This window comes from Delphinapterus leucas, chromosome 9 (assembly GCF_059928025.1).
Source record: "Delphinapterus leucas isolate spDelLeu-1000000601 "Yukka" chromosome 9, BTC_Dleu_Yukka2, whole genome shotgun sequence".
NCBI classification, from domain to species: Eukaryota; Metazoa; Chordata; class Mammalia; order Artiodactyla; family Monodontidae; genus Delphinapterus; species Delphinapterus leucas.
The window spans coordinates 47,142,748-47,163,049 of record NC_143137.1 but is presented as its reverse complement, the minus strand read 5'-3'; the positions used below and the strand labels follow the sequence as shown (position 1 = coordinate 47,163,049).

General features: G+C 43.7%; 1 protein-coding gene across 1 annotated transcript; it reads right to left on the bottom strand.

Moving 5' to 3' along the window:
* Window positions 1-2,855: 2,855 nt before the first annotated feature.
* On the bottom strand, window positions 2,856-19,286 carry TRIL (TLR4 interactor with leucine rich repeats). Its single transcript, XM_089917581.1, has one exon. The coding sequence runs from the start codon at window positions 18,641-18,643 to the stop codon at window positions 16,211-16,213; it is 2,433 nt and encodes an 810-aa protein (XP_089773707.1). The 5' UTR covers window positions 18,644-19,286; the 3' UTR covers window positions 2,856-16,210.
* Window positions 19,287-20,302: the final 1,016 nt, after the last annotated feature.

Genomic DNA, 20,302 nt, shown 5'->3' with positions numbered 1-20,302 from the left:
ATGCAGCAACAAACACCAACGCAGCCAAAAATAAATAAATAATTTATTAAAAACAACAACAAAAAACCTTAGGGCAGCACGGAGGCGGAGTGCAATGAATACAGACAGAAATCAACTGCTACTTGATGCCTATAAGCCCCCGGGCAAGTCACTGAGCTCTAAGGCTTGATTCCTTCATCTGGAAAATGGGAATAATCATATTATTGGCTTCTCTGAGTACGGACATAATGCATACAAGATATCTCACAAAGCATCCGGCGCCCAGTCTTAGTGAAACATCATTCTACCTTGGCATTTGTTAAGGAAAGAGGTCACTTATCTTGAAAACATTGTACTACTAGGAAAATAAGTGGCTGAAAGGATAGGACTGTTTTGATGGACCTGATCCTTCTCGAATAGCTCCCACTATATTTGAGAGCCCAGGAAAGGAGAAAGGCCCCTCAGGTGAGCATCACCAAATTTATGAAGGCATCAGGCAAAGATTTTGGGTAATTTTGTCTGGGTGGCTGAAATACACACCACTGGGAGTTTGCAAAAGCTATGGGGACTTAGGTGCTCTGACCCACAGATCATATTTCAACTCAGATACCGCCTGTGTCCTCAAAAACATGACTATCCTGATGCACAGTTAGGGAATCCTACTACTCCTCCCCACAGGCTTCAGTCTCCCAAGTCCTGATTTTTTGTCAGAAGAGAAAAAGCAACTGCTCCACCATCTCCTCCCCTGTTTCCATGCCCCTTCCCTATATCCTTTAAGTAATAATCAAGAAAAATACTCCCAACTAAATCAACCATCAACACGTTGAATTCTGTTAGGGGCAGAGTTGTGTTTTCCCCCTTGACCCCAAAATTCAGATGTTGAACTCCTAACCCCCAGTACCTTAGAACGAGACGTCATCTGGAAATTGGGTCATCGCAGTTGTCATTACTGTTAAGATGAGGTCATATGGAAGTAGGGTAGGCTTTTACTTCAATATGACTGGTGTCCTCATAAAAGGGGGAAATTTAGACACAGGCAGAATGTCACACGAGGATTAAGTCAGAGATCAGGCTGATGCATCTACAAGCCAAGGAAAACCCAAGATTGCCCGAAAACCACGAGCAGCTAGGAGATAGGTGTGGAGCTGACTTTCCCCACAGCCCTCAGAAGGAATCAACCCTGCTGACACCCTGATCTTGGACTTATAGTCTCCAGAACTATGAGAAAAGACATCTCTGTTGTTTAAGCCAGCCAGTCCATGGTACTTTGTTACAGCAGCCCCAGCAAACCAAAACACATGGCAACCCCTTTGTTACGGAAATAAAGCCTCTTTTACCTCCTCAACCTTGTTCCAGGACCACTGTGACCTGAGCACCTAGCGCCCTGCTACCCACACCCCCTTCTCCACAACACCTTCATGGAACAGGCTTGGTGGTGTCTGTGAACTCAGGTCCCAAAGTTTGCCTCTAAACTCCAGGCCAGGAAGCAGTTAGTACCATGCTGGTGTAGGGGGCTGGGGGGAGACAGCACCAACACCATCCAAGGTCACATCCCTCACCCCTGGCCTCCCCTCATTAGATGGCTATCATAGCCTGAGAGATGATAACATAGATTATCCATGTTTTGCAGCCTTATTCAGCTCCCTTATAAGGGAAAACTATGCCCCTAGAACTCTTGCAAACTGGAGTAGCTATTATAAATCTGAGCTTGCAGATGAGAGACTGATGTCATCCTCTCTTTTCAGTAAAAATAGAAAAAAGTTAAAAGAGGAAAGAAAATGCAAGAAACCATCTCTAGCTCCCCCCCCCTTATCAACACACACACACACACACACACACACACACACACACACACACGCCACCTATACACACAAATTCTTTTCCACTAGCTTGTGTCTCCTTTTATGGATGTGTATTCACAAGAATACAGATACTGGTTTCTGTCCCCTGGGGTAATGATGATAAATATGCCGAGGTCAGCAGCTCCATCAGCCATGGAAGCTGCTCGCTCTGGGAACTGCAGATAATCATTTACCTGGTGAGACTGGTTGCCTATATGACAATTCATGCTTCACCATATCACTGAAATGTCCCTTATCTCACAAAAACACTTGTCTTATTGTGTCTTTCTGGTGCGCAAAGAAATTCATAATGATTGTTTTGCTTTGGATTTTTTTTAAAAGTCTTAGTCATGATTTTGTGGGGGAGGAAGTTACCAGAAAATGGGGACTAGGTGGAAAATAACATCAGTGTGTTGACAAAAATATTCTGTTCCACATCCTAGAAAGCAAAAACTCAGGCTTCAGTAGATCCAAAAGATCTTCGATGGAAAACTCCTCCTAGCCTAACTCTCTTCTAATAGGACTAATGTTTAAAATTAAAAAAAAAAAAAAAAATCCACCGGCTTTTATTGAGAAACTACTATGTGAAATGCACCACATTAGATGATAGGAATACCAACATAAATAAGACACAATTCCAGATTTATTCTAAGCAACATGAAATCTGTACATAGTACACAAAGGGAAGAAATGTATGTTAAATTTCCCAAATGTTCACTGTTTGAGAACTATGTTCCTATATTAAAGGTAGAAAAAGTAGAATCATATGGTACCCTGAGTCAAATATACCATCTTAGAGCACCCATCAGTTTTCAACCATTGCCATATAAATGGACATTTGGATGGAATTACAGCTATTAAATGACTTGCCCTGATACACCGAGTGTATATGACTTACGTGAACAGTCTGGCATGTGTGTCTCAGTGGGAAAGGTTGAATAGCTGCCTTGCAGCACTCATTAATAAGCAGGTATCCAGGAACTCTACTTTAAGCTCGCCAGGCTCTGTGGAGACACAAAGAGAAATGCAAGATGGGACTTTTGTCCTAAGGGAGCTCACAAACCAGTGGAAAGAACTAACCTCACAGCATAAGACAGTGACCCATCCATGTCAAGACAGAAGGAAGCGTTTGTGGCTGTGAGATGGACTACATGTCTCTCATTAAATATTTACAGATGAATAATGTAACTCTGGGTATTGTCCTTGACGTATAGTACAGGTTAAGAAAAACAGGCATCAATAAAGGCCAAACTATTTACAGATGATTTTTAAAGTGTTGTATTACGGAAAAAAAGAAATGTTTGCAGTGAACCTTGAGAACAATCCCCTGATGTTTTATCAGTTGTCCTGTGTGCATGCAAGGCCCCAGAGTGTCAGGATTGACAGCTAGGACTCGAGCCAGCCTGGCTTCCAATCAAGACTCAAACACCTCCCCACTCAGGGATCTTGGTCTGAATGTATAACTTCTCTGTGCCTCCATCTCTTCATCTCTAATGTGAGGATAGTAATGGTACCTACCTCAGAGAGTTACTGTGAGGACTGAATGAATCAGTGTAGGGAAAGCTCTTAAAATAGTGCCTGAAACAAAACTAAATGCCCTCTGTCCCCAAATAGTCAATACTTGAGTCTTACATACTCACTTTATGCAACACTCACTTTAAATCTTTACATACAGGAAAAGATACAGATATAAAACCATATAGCACAGGGAGATCAGCTTGGTGCTTTGTGACCACCTAGAGGGGTGGGATAGGGAGGGTGGGAGGGAGACGCAAGAGGGAGGGGATACGGGGATATATGTATATGTATAGCTGATTCACTTTGTTATAAAGCAGAAACTAACACACCATTGTAAAGCAATTATACTCCAATAAAGATGTCAACAACAACAAAAAAGATTTAGACAGGAGGGTCTGTAAGGCAAAAACGGAGAGTGCATTGCATCTTAAACCAGACAGCTGCTGGATACTGGAGTTAGCTCTTAGAAAAGAGCTCAGTGAAAATAACTGAAGACGGAAGACTAAGTGCCTTTTGGATCTTGCCTAGTTGCTGTTACTGTGTAGCACTTTGGAAGAAAAATATTGTGAAAATTTACTAAATAAATAAAGTTTTGGCAACGTAAAAAAAAACAAAGATAAAAATCTCAAATAGAGCATCTCCCTTCTGTAAGATATTCCACGTTGTCAGTTAATAATAGGCAATATTAAAACTAAGCTTTTTTATTTTCTCTGTGACAATGAGCTATTTTTTTTCTATCTAAAATTTTGAGATCTGGTGATTATTACACAGTATCAGGTTTGCACAATCCTTGCCAGGAGTGGGGCATCTGTGGATTATTCCACTAAACAAGAATCCTACTGTATATAATTCTTTGTGTTCCTCCTCTATCAGTTTGGTTTCAGGTTAAAGTATTTGTTTAGAGTTCAATGTGAACAATAGAAAGGCATTGGCTTTTACAAGACAGGGCTTCTTCCTAAGCAAATGAAGTATATAGTAAAATGTCTAATTGAGAATTCATGATACCATGATTGATGATGTTCTCAAGTTGACACTGAAAGCCCCAAACATAGGGCTTTAAAAAGTACACAACTCTTCACTCTCCTTCACTTGAACTCTTTCCGATGCTACCTGCATGTAATCCAATTCATAGAGCTGTTCATTTCAAAAGAAATCTCACATTAATCTTATTTAGAAAGGAGTCTCCATGTTTTATATAATGTTGGGGGGTTAAGAGTTAAGTAAAAAATATTCCTGGGTGCTAATTTGCATTATATTAACATAAATTATTAAACAAACTTAACTTAAAAACATCCAGGTGTATAAAATCTCCAAAAACACAGTCTGTCAAATCAAGGAAATTTCTTATTTACTACACATAATAAATGCTTCTGAAAATAAACAATTTTAAAAATCAAGGTTAAACATGCTGTTTGACAAATAAATCTGCATATGACTGAATAAATTTGAAGTCTGTGGTACACTAACAGCAACAAGAAAATCCAAACTCAGCTCAAATACTGACTTAGTTGATTCAATTCTTCACTGGTATAGCCTAACAGAAGAAGAGTTGTATCCACTTCTGGGCATAAATACTATCTGTCTTCATCTTGCATATTCTTCTGACATGATGTCTAGCATTCATTTATAAGACTTATAAAGCTCAGAAGAAAAAAGCATGATAAAACAGCCTACTGTTTAAATATAAAGCAATCAATAAAACTAGACTCAGATGCCTAGATGTTTAAACTATTAGACAGAGACTTTACTACAACTAAGAATTAACATATTAAAAGATCTAGTGGAAAGTTACATGACACGAATGAACAGATACGGAATTTCAACAGAGAGGAACATTTTTAAAAAGAAACCAGGGCTTCCCTGGTGGCGCAGTGGTTAAGAATCCGCCTGCCAATGCAGGAGACACGGGTTCGAGCCCTGGTCCAGGAAGATCCCACATGCCATGGAGCAACTAGGCCCATGTGCCACAACTACTGAAGCCCGCATGCCCTAGAGCCCGTGCTCCGCAACAAGAGAAGCCACCACAATGAGAAGTCTGCACACCACAGTGAAGAGTAGCCCTGCTCGCCGTAACTAGAGAAAGCCCGTGTGCAGCAATGAAGACCCAGTGCAGACAAAAATACATACATACATACATTAATTAATTAATTAAATTTAAAAAGCATTTATTAAAAAAGAAAAAGAAACCAAAGAAAATGCTAGGGGGAAAAAAAGGTATCAGGGATGAGTAATTCCTTGAAGGGCTAATTAGCAGACTAGAGCCAGTTGGAAAAAGACTAGTAAACTTAAGGATAGGCCAATAGAGATTATCTAAACTGAATTACAAAGATTTTAAACGTGTAAAAGAAAAAGGAGTAGAGAATATCCAAGAGGTACATAGCACAATAACAAGTGGTCTAACATACACGTAATTAGATTTCCAGGTAAAAGGGAGAAGGAAACCATAGCAGAAGAAATATTTGAAAAACTATTTCAAATGGCTAAGAATTTCCTAAAACTATTGAAAGACAACCACAGATGCAAAAAGCTCAAAGAGACCTAAGCAGTTTGAACAATGTTTAAAACACATGGACACATCACAAGCACACTGCTGAAAGACAACTTAAAGAGAAAAATCTTGAATGCAGCTAGAACAAAGACAGACATTATATAGAGAAACCAATGTAATTAGAGCAGACCCCTCGCCAAAAGCTAAGCAAGCTAGAAGACAATAGAGAAACATTTCTAAAGTACTGAAAGAAAAAAATGTCAATGAAGAAATCTCTACACCCCCAAAGAAATATCTCAGAAAATAAAGACATTTTCTGAAAACAAAAGACAAGATAATTCATTGCCAACAGAACTACAAGAAATGTTAAAGGAAGTTCTTCAGGTAGAAGGAAACTGGGACTTACTCTCATAATTATAGAGTACCAGAAATGATTTTTTTAAATAAGAATATATGTATGTATTATAAAACATATAATGTTATATATAAGTACATATATTATTTTATATAAACATTTATATAATTTCCCCCAAAGAAAACTGAACTGGCTATATTTTTAGCAAGGATAAAGAGAGACATTACATAATGCAAAGGGTTTGTTAGATAATAAGAAAAAACAATCCAAAATAGAGCTTCAAAATACACAAAAACAATTGAGATAACTGAAAGGAACAGACAAATCCACATTATATTGGAGACTTCAACATTTCCTTCTCAGTAATAGAGCAGATAGACAAAAGAAATCAGCAACGAAATAGAAGAGCTGAACAATACTATCAACCAGCCGTTTTTACTTTACATTTATTAGATACTTTACATAAAATAGCAGAATATATATTCTTTTCATGTGCACATGGAACGTTTATCAATATAGAAAATATCCTGGGCCATAAAACAAATTTCGACAAGTGTAAAAGAATTGAAATCTCTGACCACAAAGGAATCAAACTAGAAATCAACAACAGAATGATATCTGGAAGATCTCCAAATATTTGGAAATTAAACAACACACTTCTCAGGAGAAACCATAATGGAAATCAGAGAATATTTTCAGTTGAATCAAAATTGAAATACAACATAACAAAATTTGTGGGGAAACTGACAGCCTTTATAGTGCTAAATGACTATATTAGTAGAACAAAAAAGGTCACAATGATCTAAAGCTTTTACATTAAGCAACTAGAAAAAGAAGAGATCCAAAGCAAGGAGAAAGTTGAGAATGATGATGATGATAAGAGCATAAATCAATAAAACTGAAAAACAATAGTCAATGACATCAAAAGCTGACTCTTTGTAAAGATCAATAAAATTGACAAACCTTTAGCCAAACCGAAAAGGAGAAGACACAAATTTCCAATATCCAAAATGAAATAGGGGACATCACTATAGATTATACTGATATTAAATGAATAATAGGAGAATAGTCTAAACAGCTTTATGCCAATAAATTTGATAACTTTGATGAGATGGGCAAATTCCTTGAAAGACATAAATGACCAAAGCTTATTCAATAATATTAGATAATCTGAAGAGTCCTATATCTATTTAGGAAATTTAATTCGTAGTTAAAAACCTTCCCACAAAGAAAACTTCAGGCAAAGAAGTGAACCACCAACATTTAAGGAAGAAATAATGCATATTCTACACAAGCTCTTTCAGAAAATAGAAATGGAAGAAACAGTGCTCACTTTATGGAGCTAGCATAGCACCAAAACCAGACACAGACATTACAAGAAAACTAGAAACAAATACTCATTATGAACATAAATGAAAAAATTCTTCTTCACAAAATATGGAGAAGTTGAAACTAGCAATACATATAAATGATAACATATCATGACTAAGTGGGATTCATCCTAGAAATTTGTGATTGGTTCAACTCAAATATAATCAATGTTAATTCACCATATCCACAAACTAAAAAGGAAAATATATGATCATTTCAATAATGGAGAAAAAGCAACTGACAAAACTCAACATACTTTCATGATAAAAACTCAGCAAACTAACTTCCTCATTCTGATAAAGGGAATCTGTTAACTAATCTTGAGCTGACCTCATGCTTAATGTCAATGATTGACTGTTTTCTCCCTAAGATTAGCAATGAGTCAAGAAAACCTTATCTCACCACCTCTATTCAACATTGGGTTGCTGTTTCCTTTTTTTTTTTTTTTGCGTTACGCAGGCCTCTCACTGTTGGGGCCTCTCCAGTTGCGGAGCACAGGCTCCGGACGCACAGGCTCAGCGGCCATGGCTCATGGGCCCAGCCGCTCTGCAGCATGTGGGATCCTCCCGGACCGGGGCACGAACCCGTGTCCCCTGCATCGGCAGGCAGGCTCTCAACCACTGTGCCACCAGGGAAGCCCTAAAAACCAATTTGATTTCTATATGCTAGAAATGGACACCTGGGAATTGAAGTTTTTAAAAAGTACCATTTACAAAAGTATCAAAAATGTGAAATACTTAGAGATAGAGCTGACAATATAGGTGCAAGGTTTGCAGGCTGAAATTATAAAACATTTGTTAGAGGAATTTAAAAGAACGAACTGAATTGAGAGATATACTGTATTCACAGATCAAGAGTCAGTATTAAGATGTCAATTATCACCAGCTGATCTATAAATTTAAGGCAATCCAAATCAAAATCCCACCAGGCTTTTTAACTTTTTTTGGTTGCAATAACAAGCTGATTCTAAAATTTTTATGGAAAATTAAAAAAGCTAAACAGCCAAAATCAACTTTGATAAAGAAGAAAATTTGGATGATTCACACAACTTGATTTCGAGAAAATTTGGTATTGGCACAAAGACAGACATATAGCTCAATGGATCAGAATAGAGTGTCAAGAAACAGACCCACACATAGGGCCAACAGATTGTTTTCAACAAAGTTGCACAGATTTTTCAATAGAGAAAGTATTGTTTCTTCAACAAAAGTTGCTGGACCAGTAGATATACCTATGCAAAAAAAAAAAAAAAAGTTATGGGCTTCCCTGGTGGCGTGGTGGTTGAGAGTCCACCTGCCGATGCAGGGGACACAGGTTCGTGCCCCAGTCCGGGAGGATCCCACGTGCCGCGGAGCGGCTGGGCCCGTGAGCCATGGCCGCTGAGCCTGCGCATCCGGAGCCCGTGCTCCGCAACGGGAGAGGCCCCAACAGTGAGAGGCCCGCCTACCACACACACACAAAAAAAGTTAACTTTGCTGGATTCATACCTCACACCATATAAAAATCAATTTGAAATGGATTATAGTCCTAAATGTAAAGAAAAACACCACTAGGAAAATGAAAAGGTAAACCACAAACTGGGAGAAAATATTTGCATAACATATATTTGACAAGGGACTTGTATCCAAAACACATATTCTTTTAACCTCATAAGAATACAAAGAACCCAATAAAAAACAAAAGATCTGAACAAACACTTCCCCAAAGATACACAAGTGGCAAATACTTACATGAAAAGATTCTCAATATCATCAGTCATTAGGGAAATACAAATTAAACCAAATAAAAGAATACTACACACCTAATAGAATGGCTTTATTGAAACAGGGAAAAACCAAGTGCTGACAAGTGTGTAAAACAACGTGAAATTTCATACATTGCTGGTGGGAATGCAAAATGGCAGGGCAACTTTGGAAAACAGTTTGGTAGTTTCTTATAAAGTTAAACACACACTTACCAAACATCCTAGCAATCCCACTCCTAGAATCTACTAAAGAGAAATGAAACACATTTCCATACCAAGGCTTGTATGCAAACGTTTTAGCTGCTTTGTTCATAACAGCACCAAATGAAAACAACTCAAATATCCATTAATTGGCAAACAGATAAACAAAGTGTGGTACATCCACACAATGGAATACTACTTAGCAGCGGAAAGGAATGAACTTCTGATTCACACAATAAAATGGATGTATCTTAAAGCATTATGATGAGGGGAAAAGGCAGACACAAAATGCAACATACTGTATGATTGCATATATAGGCAATTATAGAACAGGCAAAACTACAGGGACAGAAATCAGATCTGTAATTGCCCATGGCTGGAGTCAGGGGGAAGGGGATTGACTAAAAAGGAACTTTTTGTGTCGATGGAAATGCTTTATATCTTGATTGGGATAGTAGCTACATGACTGTATGCATTTGTGAAAACGAATGGAACTGTACTCAAGGGTAAATTGAACTCTACGTAAATTATACCTCAATAAACCTTACTTTAAAAAAAAAGAAAACAAAACTGAAAAATGGAAAGAGAGGGAAAGAAAGAAAAAAAGAGAATAACATGACAACTAAATGCAATGCATGATTCTACATTGATCCAAGGGCATAATAGCTAAGAAGGGCATTATTATGACAATTGACAAATTTTGAATATGGAATGTAGATTTGACAATAGCATTTTATGAGCATTAACTTTTCTGATCTTGATAATTGTACTATGGTTATAATGAGAGACACCAACAAGGTATAAGAAAGAACAGCCTAAGCAGAATTAAGCACAAGGCAAAAACAAACAGAAATTGGTGTGTGTGTGTGTGTGTGTGTGTCCAGCAATCACAACAGAAATAGAAAAAGCATACAACCAAACAAGGTGTGTGAAAGCACTAAGAGCACGTAAATGAGATGTTCCAAGAAGCAAACTATATTCTTCTCAGAGCAAGTCACCCTTTTCCTTGGCACAAAGAGTGTCAGAAAGTCTTTCAAAAGAGATGGGAAGCAGAGGTCAACACCTTCTGAAAAGTGGTTCCAGAGCAGGTGGGGTCAGGGATATACTTAGCCCAGGGATGTACTTAGCCCTTTTTTCTTTGTGGAGCCCTTCCTGAGAATTGGGGAAGTAGTAAGTGTGCAAAGGTAAGAAAAGACACACAAATAGGTACAGTTTAAATGTATGATAAGCAGTCCTAAAGAAGAAATATACAGATACTGCACATGTAGCAAGGGAGCAAAACACTTCAGAGAGAATAACCAGAAAATATCAAACTAAAATTGTTTTAAAAGAAACCCTTCCCACTTCCAGCCTCAACACACACACCCAAAGCCACCATCATCAACAATACAACCACATGATGTGGTTACCATTTAAAAGACAAAAGATTGCTAAAAATAAAACTACTATATGATCCAGCTACCCACTTCTGGGTATTTATTCAAAGAAAACAAAAACACTAACTTGAAAAGATACCTGCACCCCCAATATTCATGGCAGCATTATTTACAGTAGCCAAGACATGGAAACAACCTAAGTCTCCATCAACAGATTAATGGATAAAGAAGGTGTGGTATATATATATATATATATACATATATATATATATGTATATATATATATATAATGGAATATTACTTAGCCATAAAAAGAAGGGGATCTTCTTAGTGCCACATTTTTTGCATTTTCCTGCTTTTTGTTGGTAAGTTTGCTGTTTAAAAGGGCTCCCAAGCGCAGTGCAGAAGTGCAGGCTAATGTCCCTAAGTGCAGAAAGGCTGTGACGTGTCTTAGGGGGAAAACACACAAGTTAGATACACTTCCTTCAGGCACAAGTTATGGTGCTGTTGGGCATGAGTTCAATGTTAATAAATTAATTATATATATTAAATAAGGTGTCTTTAAACAGAAACACACATAAAATAAGGGTATATATTGATAGGCTGATGAAAATGTTGTGACCAGAGGCTCACAGGAAACTAACCCTGAATTTCTCCTGGGATCACTGGTTCAGTATTTGCTAATTCAATGTTTGCTGTGACCTTATACAACATAACTTCTGTGAATAAGGAGAACTGACTGTTAGAAGGACACATATCCAACTCACAGTGGTAGTTACTTTAGAAGACAGAGTGTGGGGAAGGAAATCAGGGGTTTTGTCAATAAAGACATTTATTAAGGCTGAAAACAAACATTGCAAAATGTTAACTGTCATTGAGTGGTGCTAATATGGGTGTTTGTTATTATTTGCACTCGGTTTAATTTCCTAAAATAAAAATCCTTAGAAAGACACCACAATTGAGAAAGAAAGGAGTAAGAGGGTGGGCACCATTAAAAGTATGTCTGCACATGCTACAGTGTACATATACTAAGAGTTAAGTATACAGTCAGCTGTAAGCATTACTTCATCAAAAACTGTAACTTGGAAAGGTGAATAATTGCTACTTGGCTACAGCTGGTCTAAACATACAACAGTGCTGCCTGTCTCAGCATTAACTATGGCACAGAGCTAGCATTTATGAAACTTTGGTGAGTTTGAAAGAAATGTTATGAAGTTACACAGCCAGGAGATGCTGTTGCTTGCAATGTTGGCACATGACAATTTATTTCTCTAGTGTCCGATGCCAGTTCACAGCCAAATTACAAAGCCACGTTTCTGTGTCCATACGGAATCACATTGCCTGGAGCTTAAAATCTCTCAAACATATGTAATGGGATATTTTGGTAGTCTGCCTCAAGTTAAAGCAACCAGGTTTCAGGAAGCTACATTTTTTCCTAATTATTTCAGTAGTCAATATAAGTAAGTATAATCTCCAAATACTTCAGTCTCTCGTGCAAAATGAAAAGAACACTATCTGCCACATGATAGAGAAGGACGAAGTGACCTGAAATCCCTAGGATAAAAGCACTTGTGTGTGCAAAGTATCCTTCTGAGTAAACTAAGAGTAAAAGGACACTTGGAAATGTTATCACTAAGTTAACAGGAAGAGGGGCCCTAGGTAAGCAAGACCATTTACGCAGCCTTAGTTCCTATCTAAAGGATGAATTAACTTACGCCAACAGTTTACTAAACATAGGAAAGTTTGCTCAAGTAGTAGCATATTCACTTCATTTTTTTAAGTAATGAGAAAGTATTTCAAGAGCTATCCTTCCACACTAAATTATAGAAGAGCCTCAATTAAACAAAACAAGGGGACGGGAGAGGCACCTTAATCTCATTACATGAATCTTCTAATTGGTTACGGCAGAATGCCTTGGCCGTGAAACTTCTAAGATGTAGCATACAATTGTCATGCTACCAATAATACATCTAATATTTATTGAACACTTGCCCTGTAACCGGTGCTAACACTTTTTACCCATTTATTCCTTAAAATTGCACTATGGAGTCAGGACCCAGGATTCCCATTTTACTGCTGCAGAAGCTAAGGCACAAAGAGATTAAGTAAATGGAAAGAATGCAATCTCAGACGACTTAAAATTCTTTCACCACTTTAAAATCATTCTGAACTTTAGTGATGTTATAATTCTCTGAGATGGTGAAGATATGAGGCTGGGTAGGAATCTGTCTTCATCCCGGGTCATGGTCTGGAATTTTGAATACATTTCTGACATGAGAATGCTTCATTATCACTTATCCCCAACTTTCAGAGGCAAAGGGGGGAGTGGTTAAGTACAAACACCGGGTAATCCAGTGTCTACTGTAATAGTTTCTTAATATACAGTAGCTGCCCATGTTACTGTACTTCTGGTGAAAACCAGGTGTTCGGCAAATCAGTGAAGGTGGTCTGATCACACGCTAATTATTACCTGGCAGCATCACAAAATGATCTGCCCTCATGAAAGCAATAATCTTACTGGCTGAGCCGAGGACCCCAACACATTCCAGACTGTGTCAATGGCTCTTTAATTGAACACTCCTACCTCTTACAAAGTTTATTCTTTTTTTCTTTAGGAATTTTATTTTTCATGTACTTCGTAATGGCAAAGATGGCCTCCAGTTCAAGGTAATTCCTTCTCATTGACCATGAGAGTCAAAGGGCTTGACTTCTAATTCAGTGTCCTTTAAACAGCTGAATCCTGCTGAGACCCATCATTTTGCTGTCACTGGTGTTTTAACAGCATTTTCACACCACAGCTGACCACCTGCTTTTAGAGTCATCTCACTGTTTCTTTGGCTAGAAGGTCACACAGCATTTCTTAAAAATTAAGTCCACACTCTACTGTGGAAATGGAAATTAAAAGAGTGAAAGAGGGAAGACTTGCAGCTTATGTTTCATTTTCATTGATGAAAACTGCTGTAGAAAAATGCAGTGTACCATTACAAAGGGTATAAGATATTTGGAAACTCCAACAAGAAAACATCTCCATTAGTAAGTGGGTTTATTGACATAACTGAACATAACAATGTATAACATTTATTCATTTCCCACTGAAAGACTTTCCAGTGAAAGTGTTTTTACATGGATTTAGGCATTAAGCATTTTCAGTGATTTTTGCAGTTGAAAGGGTAGGTGGTGGGAAGAACCAGAGGTCTTGTTCAGACTTTCAATGGGACTCACTTTATTACACTACTGTGTAAAAGCAAGAGCTAAGAAATGCAATTGCTCTCTGAATGAAAAAGCTAGGAGCACAAAAGGTGCAAGATAACCAAAAGGTTGCACATAAGAGCAAACAACTACACTTCTCCCAAGTACCAATACGCTTGGAATCTGAAGCAAGCCCTGGCAGCAAACTAAGAATAACAGTCTATTTCCTGTGGCTTATTAAGTTTGGACCCCACAGATAAGACTGCCAGAAAAACAGCTGTACTTTAAGTGGTCTGGACATTTACTCATCTGAACATAAACAAAGATCAGCTCATTTAAATCCCTGTGTCCCGACTCAGCTGTTGGGACAACGGCAGGCCTGGCTCAATGGAGGCCAAACATGAAAGGAGTGGAATGGGGTTGAAGGATCCCTGGACTATGATAGATTCCCTGAGTCTTCAGGACCCTCGGGGGCTTAAGGCCCTAAACAGAAGATTCACTGTTAGCCTTAGCACCTTTGCAGTGGCCTCCCCGGCACCCCACTGCCAATGAATCTATAACCACGGTGAATACAACCATCCTGTACATCTTCCAAGTGACTGCGTTTTTTGACCACACACAAAATTATTAATGTAAACCAAAGCACTACATTTAGTGATAAACATCTACTTCATAAATATCAGGGAATGAAAGTAACCCAAACAGCTGAAAACAACTGAACAAATAAAGGCACCTAACCCTAAGTTTAAAACAAAAACATTTAAAAGAAATACTGCAATTATTAACTAAAAGATTTAATAACATGGAAAAAAACACTGGGTAATGGAGGGATTCATTTGCAAAATATATAATTATTTCACAGTGAGGTTTAAGTACTCATAATCTTCTGGTTTTAGTAGAAACATACAACCACCGATGTACATTTTTTCACATTTTCCCCCTCTACTCTTTCATATAAAGACAATAACATGATTAAATATTATACTGTCAATTGCAAGTCACCTTTTGCTCACTTCCTGTTAGGAAATTACCTTGATCACTTAACTGTGCAACTCAAGAGAAGTAGGGCACAGTCGACTGCGTGTCACTGATGAAAACGTGAGAGGTACCACATCACATTTATTCCAATCTGGACAGGTTGTCAGAGATGTGGTAAGTGAACTAGAACACTGCCATTCCCTATGGGGTCATCGGTTATGTACACGTTACATTCTTCTATCGAGTCTGGCATTGACATTTCCTTTTCCACATATAGGTTTAAAAACATAAAATTAAAAAGCCACAGGAGCAACCCTGACAGAGAAGTCTTGCATGCAGCCTTCTCCTGAGAAACTATGTAATCTTAGTTAACCCCAAGGTCAGCAAAAGTTTTTGTGGTGTTAATGTCAAAAGGAAAATAGTTGAACTGCCCGGCTCAACTAAAATAGTCCTTGAGTTTATTGGTCAGTGTGTTAAATGTTAGAGCTCTTCACATTGTTGAAAAAAAAAATAGCGTCTCTAATTATTTAAACATTAAGTTTTCCTGAATGTTCTATCAACCAACAAAGAGTTCCTCTGCGAGTGTGTTAAACTTTACCACCTGTTTACAACATCACCCTTCTTGGCAGAGATCACCAGGCCAGTGGAGTCAGTTGCCAAGCCTCCTTTGTAATGGTAATAAGTTCTTTTTTCCTTAAATAGAAACAAAACTCCTCTGTTTGACACTGAACAAACAAAAAAAGCATGCATCCAAATCTCTTTCTGGTCACGTAGGGAGCAAGGAGCACCCTTTTCTATCCCAAAGGGGGCCAGCCTACTGCATTACAATGCCAAAAAAACCCCCAAAAACATCCATTCTCATAGCTGCACCAATGTCTGCACGTTAAGGCCTCCTACCTCTGGACCCCACCATCCATTTGTCCCCTACTCTTGCTCTTGACCACCAATACCATCCATTTACTTCACAAGTGAGCACTGGGATTGGAAGGTGGTGCAGAATTAGCCATCTGTCCCCTTTGGCCTCTCTGGCAAGCGCACAAAAGGGGGAAAAGAGGAGGTCGGATAAAATGAGATCTTCCCCTGAGGTGGGCTGCGGGGGCCCGCGGAGAGGTGGCTCCCCTCCTCAAGGCCAGTGAGATGGTCTCCACACCCCTGGAGGCCCGGATCTACCTAGTCGGCAAATCGCTGCAGGAGATGGTCCTCCCGCCTCAGGCTGCCGCCCGCGCCGCCGCCCCCGCTGTCCATGAAGCGGTCGCACGGGAACTCGATGAGGTCCGCCTCGCTGAGCGCGCACACGGTGGTGCGCGGCCGGTGCGACTGGAAGCCAGAGAAGTCGGCAGACACGCCGGTGCCCATGGAGCGCAGGGGCCGTCGGGTAGAGTACATGTGGCGAACGTGGACGGGGGCCCCGCCCTTCCGCCTGGCCCGCAGCTTTCTACGCAGCCAGCGCGACGCCCAGGCCGCCAAGGCCAGGAGTACCAGCAGTGCGTTGACGGCCAGCAGGGCCAAGGTCAGCAGCTGGTAGTCGACGCTGCTCCGGCTCCCAGGCTCCGGCAGGGTGACCAGCCCCGCGCAGTGGTCCCGGGGAGCCACCGGGCAGACCCGGCCGCCTAGCACGCCCTCCACGCACACCAGGTAGGGGGTGTCTGCCCGCAGCTCGCGAAGCGTGGCCGAGTCGCTGCGCTCAGGCAGGTAGACGAAGCGGTGGAATTTAGGCTGCTGGCCAAAGCGGTCGAAGAGTAGGCGGAAGCGCGCGCCGCCCAGCGTCCGGGGACTGCGGTGCTCGCGCACCGCCCAGCGCACCGCGGCGCTGTTGGCGCCCACTGCTTCTACGGTCAGGTTGCACAGGATGAACTTGTTGAAGTCACACGGGTCGGATACCAGCGGCGGCAGGCCGACCCCGCCGTCGGACTGGGCGGTGCTCTCCTGCTGCTGCGCAGCCAGGTGCTGCTTCGCCGCGCGCTGCCAGGGGTCGCCGGCTGGCGCAGAGCCCAGCGTGGCCGTCGGGGTGGGCTCCGTGTGGGCTGGATCCGACGGAGTCGGACGTCTCCGCTCAGGCTTCTCGAGGAGGTCCAGGGGGTGTGGCGCCGGGCCCGCGGCAGCAGCGGCGTTGGAGCTCGGCTGCTGGAGGCCCGGGCCCCGCCGGCTCAGCCTTAGGGCGCTGCGGTTACTCAAAAGCTCCCTGGCGGCCCCATCCCAGGCCACCCCTGGCAGAAATCGACCCCTTTGCTGTGGCTGTGGCGGCGGCGGCGGCTCCTCCGCGAGGGCACCTGCAGGGGGCGCCACCTCCTCCCCCGGGGCTGTGGGTAGGGCATGCCGCTTGCTGTCGGCAGTCGGGGAAACCGAAGGTGAGGGATCTGTGCAAGACCCGTTCTGCAGTTGCTGGTCATCCAGGTAATCCAGGTACTTGCCCCGCAGGGCCGGAGGGTGGCGACACTGCACGAAGACGGTGAGAAGCCGGCCCTGCGAGTGCCAGTCACCCATCCAGCGCTTCAGGTCCCTCAGCCGGCAGTCGCAGGTCCAGCCGTTGCCGTCTAGATCCAACCGATAGAGGGCTGGGCTGGAGGCGAAGATGTCCCCGGAGAGGGCACTGAGCGCATTGTCGCGCAAGCTGAGCTCGCGCAGCCGGCCCAGGTGGCCAAAGATAGTGGGGTGCAGAGCGGACAGCTCATTGCCGCTCAGGTCCAGCGCCTCCAGGCTGTGCAGAGGCTCCAGCAGCGCCACGGGCAGCTGGCTCAGCCGATTGCCCTCCAGGCGCAGCTCGCGCAAGGCCTCCAACCCCCAAAAAGCCTCGGGCGCGAGGTGCGTGAGCTGGTTGTCCCTGAGCGAGAGTAGGCCAAGGCGCGGCAGGTGCTGGAAGACGCGCGGCCCGAGGTGCTGCAGGCTGTTGGCCGAGAGGATGAGGGTGGAGAGAGAGCGCAGCGGTGCGAAGGTGGCCGCGTGGCGTAGGGAGGGCTGCAGCTCGTTGGCAGAGAGGTTGAGGAAGCGCAGCTTCCCCAGATGGGCGAAGGCGTTCTTGCCCAGAAAACGGATCCGGTTGGACTCCAGATGTAGGTAGAGCAAGTTACCCAAGGGGGCAAAGACGGCGTCCGGCAGCGCCCCCAGGGCGTTCCCGTCCAGCCGCAGCTTGACCAGGCTCTCCAGGCCCTCGAAGGAGCCTCGGCTGAGGCGGCTGATCTCGTTCCCGTTGGCATAGAGGATGCGCAGCTTGCGCAGCGGCGCCAGCGTGCCCGGGGCGAGCGCCTGCAGGAGGTTGTTGCCCAGGTAGAGCTCCTCCAGCCGCGAGAGCTTCTCGAAGGTCTTGGGGTGCAGAGAACGGATCTGGTTGTACTGCAGGTCCAGCCGTCTGAGCTGCCCCAGGCGGTGGAAGTCGAAGGCCGTGATGTTGGTTATGAAGTTGCCGCCGAGGCTGTAGGTGAGCACGTCCTGCGGGCTCGGCAGCGAGCTGGTCTTGGGCACGGCGCGGAGCCCCCTGTTGGTGCACAGGAGGTGCTGGGGGTGCTGGCAGTCGCAGCGCTCCGGACACACCGGCTGGGCCCGCGGCGGGAGCGCAAGGCAGCCGCACACCACGAGCAGGAAGCGCAAGGCGCGGGCAGCCTCCATCGCCGCCCGCCCTGCGTTCTGCGGCCGGATCGTCCTCTTGGCCCGCCGGCTCTGTGTCTCCTCTGCATTCCCCTTGGCCTGGCCAGAGTCGCTAAATGGCCTCTTTCGGACTTAGCAGCGCCGTCCAGCCCCTCCTCCGCCCTTTGTCCGGTGGCTGGCCCGGGTCTCTGCAGGCGGGCTTTGCCTGGCCAAGTCAGGCGGCGCAGGGCGCTCCGCGAGCTCCGGGTGCTACTTGTTGCATTTTTGCAGAACTTTCTCCGGGTGCGCGTCGGGGGCGGGGGGGCCGTGGAGGGAGGGAGCAAGACCTGAGCTTTTTGTTTGCAGCTTGAGTCCGGAGAGCTGGATTCCCTGGCACGGATTCTCCCCGCCAGCGGATTCCCCAGCTGCAGGCGGGAGCCCTTCCAAGAGCTCCTCCGGGCGCGGCTTGGCTGCTGCGCCGGGGCGGCTCGGCCCCCGCAGCCCGCGCCTCCTCGCTCCCAGTCCGGGACCGGTAGCGCGGCCTGGGTGGAACAGCCCCGGGAGGAGCCGGGGGTGTGCAGGCTGCGTCCGGAAGGGACCCAAGTCTGCGAGTGGCGAGCAAACCGGGCGGAAATTCGTTCTTCCCACACTCTGCCCCCCGGGGATGCAGGCGGGGGGTGGGGTGGGGGGAAGGAGATGGCGGAGGGAGGACAGACCCCGGTAGGGGGAGGAGGAAACACTAAGTGGCTCCGCGTCTGGTCAACCGGAGCCCGGGACGCCAAGTGAGAAAAGTAGGGATTAAAAACAGCTGTACGAGTCGGACACGCCGGGCTGGGGACGGGGGTGGATTACCGGGCGAGCAAACGGGATTTGCAGACAGAAACCTTTTTATTTTAGACGAGCACACCAGTCGCTTCGAAGCAATGGGATCGCGAGTCGTTTTATTCGTTTTTAAGACACTTGCTTTTCCAGGTGGCCCCCTGCAAGAAGTTGGGGCAGCACGGAACCTGCCAGCGTTCTACGGGAAGTTTCGGGCAGCAACAAGGCTGGCTGCCAAGAGCTGTCGGTGGGCTACTGTCAGAAGAGGCTAAATCAAGCCATCCTGGCTGTTGCGTGCTTGGGTTTTTGACATCGTTGTACTGGTGGCCAATAGCCGAGGAGAGGCACCGCCCCTTCTTAGGGATCTAAACTGAGTAGTTGCTTGGCCCTGCTGTAGGCAAGAGCATGGAGAAAGCTCAGAACTGGTTCTGCCACCGTGAAAGTCTGTCAGATTTAGGTGATTTAGTCCCATTAATCCTCCTCCAGTCTTAGAGCCTTTGGGGCAGGCTCTGCACGTGTGCATGTATATATAATAACCTTCACAGACCCTCTGGTAACTGCTACCTCCTGGGCCCTCCCCCTTTATGCCTGGACTTGCAGTGATCTTCAAAAATTTTGCCCACAATTTTTCAGACCTGGTTTAGTTGGGGGAGTCTTAACACTTATTATCAATAGGGAGTGGAACATTTATTAATGGCTCCGTTCAGGGCAGCCCCAGCTGAGAAGGAGAATGGGCAAGGAAGAGCTGTTAATTACTGTTTGTTCCTGCAAGCTACCCCCTACCCTCATCCCAGGGTGTTCAGAAAATGTAATTTTAAGGACCTACTGTGTGGAAAATTAAAGGAGAGAGACATATCCTCACCTCAGGAGGCTGACAATCTA